The sequence below is a fragment of the Gossypium hirsutum genome, chromosome A02 (assembly GCF_007990345.1).
Source record: "Gossypium hirsutum isolate 1008001.06 chromosome A02, Gossypium_hirsutum_v2.1, whole genome shotgun sequence".
Classification (NCBI taxonomy): domain Eukaryota; kingdom Viridiplantae; phylum Streptophyta; class Magnoliopsida; order Malvales; family Malvaceae; genus Gossypium; species Gossypium hirsutum.
Genome location: NC_053425.1, coordinates 88,898,351 through 88,901,815, shown reverse-complemented (window position 1 = coordinate 88,901,815; position 3,465 = coordinate 88,898,351). Strand labels below are relative to the sequence as shown.

General features: G+C 30.9%; 1 protein-coding gene across 1 annotated transcript; it reads right to left on the bottom strand.

Annotated features, from left to right (window-relative positions):
• Positions 1 to 1,057: 1,057 nt before the first annotated feature.
• On the bottom strand, positions 1,058 to 2,694 carry LOC107886537 (polygalacturonase-like). The gene is made up of 4 exons (XM_041086518.1): positions 2,505 to 2,694; positions 2,086 to 2,394; positions 1,479 to 1,994; positions 1,058 to 1,401 (listed from the first exon to the last, which is right to left on the bottom strand). The coding sequence occupies exons 1-4, from the start codon at positions 2,655 to 2,657 to the stop codon at positions 1,141 to 1,143; spliced, it is 1,239 nt and encodes a 412-aa protein (XP_040942452.1). The 5' UTR covers positions 2,658 to 2,694; the 3' UTR covers positions 1,058 to 1,140.
• Positions 2,695 to 3,465: the final 771 nt, after the last annotated feature.

The window sequence follows — 3,465 nt, the reverse complement described above, 5'->3', positions numbered from 1 at the left end:
TATACCGAATATAGAGAAAAACAACATGAAGCCACCAGTTATCTTATGAACTCGGTGACTTTCAACTCGTGTCAATCCTAGGAGTCTGACGTTTTCCCTGAAGCATAACAATGATTGCGCCAATGAAGGATTGGTCCTTATTGTAAGGCCAACAAGACCTTACGTTGGAGTTTCATAATGTTTGAGTTTAATCTAGGAAGGATTTTCTTCGAGTATACGATGGTTTTTGGGTAACTTGTTCTCAATTTTTCCTCGAGAATGGCTTGTTTGATTGATAGTTATGTTAAACTATCGTACCTGCTAGCTAATACCACGGTTAATATGTAAGCCAAAGGAGGAGTCACTAATTCATTGCAATGATGGGTCGTTTAGTATATAGGCTATTGTGTTAAACCATCGTTTTTTGATTCAACCAGTTTGATGGATTCCATAGCCAAACATTTTATGAAACTTTGATAGCTTTTAATATTAACATAATAGTAATTTTAGCTCTCATTGTTTATACATTGTGTCCATTTAATCTTTATTCTAAAAAATTCAACTCCCTAACATTTATATAGTGCAATTTTGTATTTTTAGAGTTTTGCTTTTATTTGTAAGATTCAAGGTTAAATTTAAAACAATAAAAAAAAGATAAAATTATTATATTAAATTTTTAGGTTTTTAATTTTAACATATTTTCGATCAAATTTAATTGATAAATTTATTTTTTACCTTTTAAGGTGAAAGAGTAATAAAAAAAGAAAACTAAAAAGAAAATCAAATTATACAAGGTGTAAAAGTTAAAGGTTATTTTTAGAATCAAAACTAAATTGATACAATGTATAAATATTGATTATTAAAATTTTTATTATGCCAATTTTATAAATAAAAATAAAAAATTTATATAAAGAAAAAAACAAAATAATTAAATAATATCTGGTTCAGCAGTATTCTAAAATTAATTATATCGTAAGCCTAAATGCATAAAATGTTGTCACATTGCAATATTTTTTGTTGAAGTGTATTTTTAAAAATAATTAAGTTTATGAAAAATATTCTTTATAACATAGAATATAAAAAAAACAAAATTTATTTGCGAAATAAATATAATTATAAGAGTTACAACGTCATCAAAAAAAATTATACCTCTGCTATTGATTAAGCGGTCGGGGTAGGTTTTGCTGGGATAGGGGCAGAACATGCAGCTGGATTTTGTTTGCCACTAACTTTAGGCTTCACATTCGAACATTGTGATACTGCAGGTCCAGTCGGTCCACTATGCGTAATTTCAATGTCTGCAAGTTCTACATTTTCACAAGGCAAAGTAGCACTACAAATAATCTTGACAGCTTCTGGACGCGCAGAAGTGCCGTGAATGTTTTTGAAACTAATGTTGCTTAGTTTAACTTTCGATTCTTCCTGCATCAACAAAATAATGATTCAATGACCGGTTAACTCTTTTTGCTCTCTTACGATTTTGATAAATATGTACATACATTTATTTTGCATTTGTTCCATGGGCAATATTTCTGATCAATTATAATAGGAGAACTGACATTGGTCACGGTAATATCCTCAAAGTGAATGTTCGAACAAGTGCCAGGTTCAGCACCTGGCCAAGTTTTGATTCTAACACCATTGGAAGTATTAGTCATGGTGCAATTTTTTACTGTAACTCCATCAACTGGTTCTTCATTTTTAAACAATCCGAGACTACCAATACTGATACCATGTCCTGGTCCACAAGTTACTCCATTGATAACCAAATTTTTGGAACCATCCCCAATTGAAACACAATCATCACCAGTTTTTATCTCCGAGTTAAGAACATTGACCCCATCCGATCTCCCAATGTGAATCCCATCTGTGTTTGGGCTTTCGTCAGGTGCAGATACGGTGAAATGTTCGAAAGTAATGTTTTTGCATCCTAGAACATTAGCCTGGAACTGCTTGCTGTCTTTGGTAGTTATATCTTGTATCATTGCGTTGGTTAAAAAATCAAACCTTAGGTTCTGTTTAATTCCAGAATGAAACAAAAAATAATTATTACTTAATTCTATTTATAAAAAAAAGTCATAACTTCTCAATAAGAAAGTAACTTACAATAGGAAGTGAACCACAATAATCATGACCTTTGCAACCTTCCCTTTTATAAGCAGTGGTTCCCTGGCCGTCGAAAACTCCTCCGCCAGACAATTTGAAATTTTCAATTCTATTGAAAGCAATCCATTTAGGCTCCTTGAAAGCACCAGGGTCTGCCGGAGCCTTCACAGTGCCTTGAACTTGAAGCTCAATAGGAGCCTTGCAAGGACCATCTAAGGTAGCTGTACTTAAAAAATATATCCCTTTAGGAATCACAATTTTTGACGGAGATGTCGAGGCACATGCTTCTTTCCAAGCATCCAATAATGGCTAAAACCAAATAAAAGAATAAAAAAGATACATATAAAGATAAGATATTTGGAAAATAGTTATGCATACTTTTATCTGCTAACTATAACGTTATATGATATTTTGCTTACCTTACTCAAATCTGTTTTCTCGTCTGCCTTTGCACCAAACTTTGCAACAACATCAATAACACCACCACCTCCTCCTCCTTGACCTTCAACGGATGATATGGACAGAAGTACTAGTATTAACATGGATGAAACAAAATTAAATTGAATAGCCATACTTTATTTTTTTTCACTACAAAGAGAGAATGATTTCTGTCTTTTGTTTTGTTTCAAACCATCTTATATAGATAAAGTAAGGCCAAATTACAACCAACTAAACATTTTCTATTTTAATTAGCGTGGGTAAATAATATGACCAAGTTTTGCTTACTATAATTAGCACTTCTTTTTCTTTTTGGAAGCGTTTAACTCGTTAATTTGCCAACAAACTTGATATAGTAAAAATAATTAACTAACACGTGACTTAATATAACTATTTAAGGTTTCTATATATAAATGAAAATGATGAATAAAATTGTCGACTTAGCTCGATTGGCATCGACCTTGTTGCACATGCAGGAGGCCGTGGGTTCGAGCGTGTTGAAGGGCATTAATGATATCCTATATTAAGGGTTGGGGAAGAGTTATGAGTAGTTCTAGGCAATGTATAAAAAAATGATGAGTAAAATTATCCATTACTAATTTCTTTTCTATATTGTATTAATAATTTATTATATGGTTAGATATAGATAATTAAATATGTATGTTTAATAGTATTGAAAATTATAGTATTCTATTAATTTGAAATATTTTAAAAATAAAAATTTATTAATAATATAATAATATTAAGCTTGACTTAAGTTATTTTTATATAAAAATAAAATCTCCCATAAAGGTTAAGTCATTCTAGAGTGAAAGAAAAAGGGCTTATTTTTTGTTGACTTGTAAGTTATTTTCCATTGACTAAACTGTTTTCCATGAGACAAACACAAGAAAATGTAGAAAATATTTTTCGGAAACCATTTTCAATGAAACAAACAGAACC

Coding starts and splice junctions, on each gene's coding strand:
- LOC107886537 (XM_041086518.1), bottom strand. CDS start 2,657: ATGGCTATTCAATTTAATTTTGTTTCATCCATGTTAATACTAGTACTT. Junction 2,395..2,504: donor AGAAAACAGATTTGAGTAAG/GTAAGCAAAATA, acceptor ATTTGGTTTTAG/CCATTATTGGATGCTTGGAA. Junction 1,995..2,085: donor ATTGTGGTTCACTTCCTATT/GTAAGTTACTTT, acceptor GGAATTAAACAG/AACCTAAGGTTTGATTTTTT.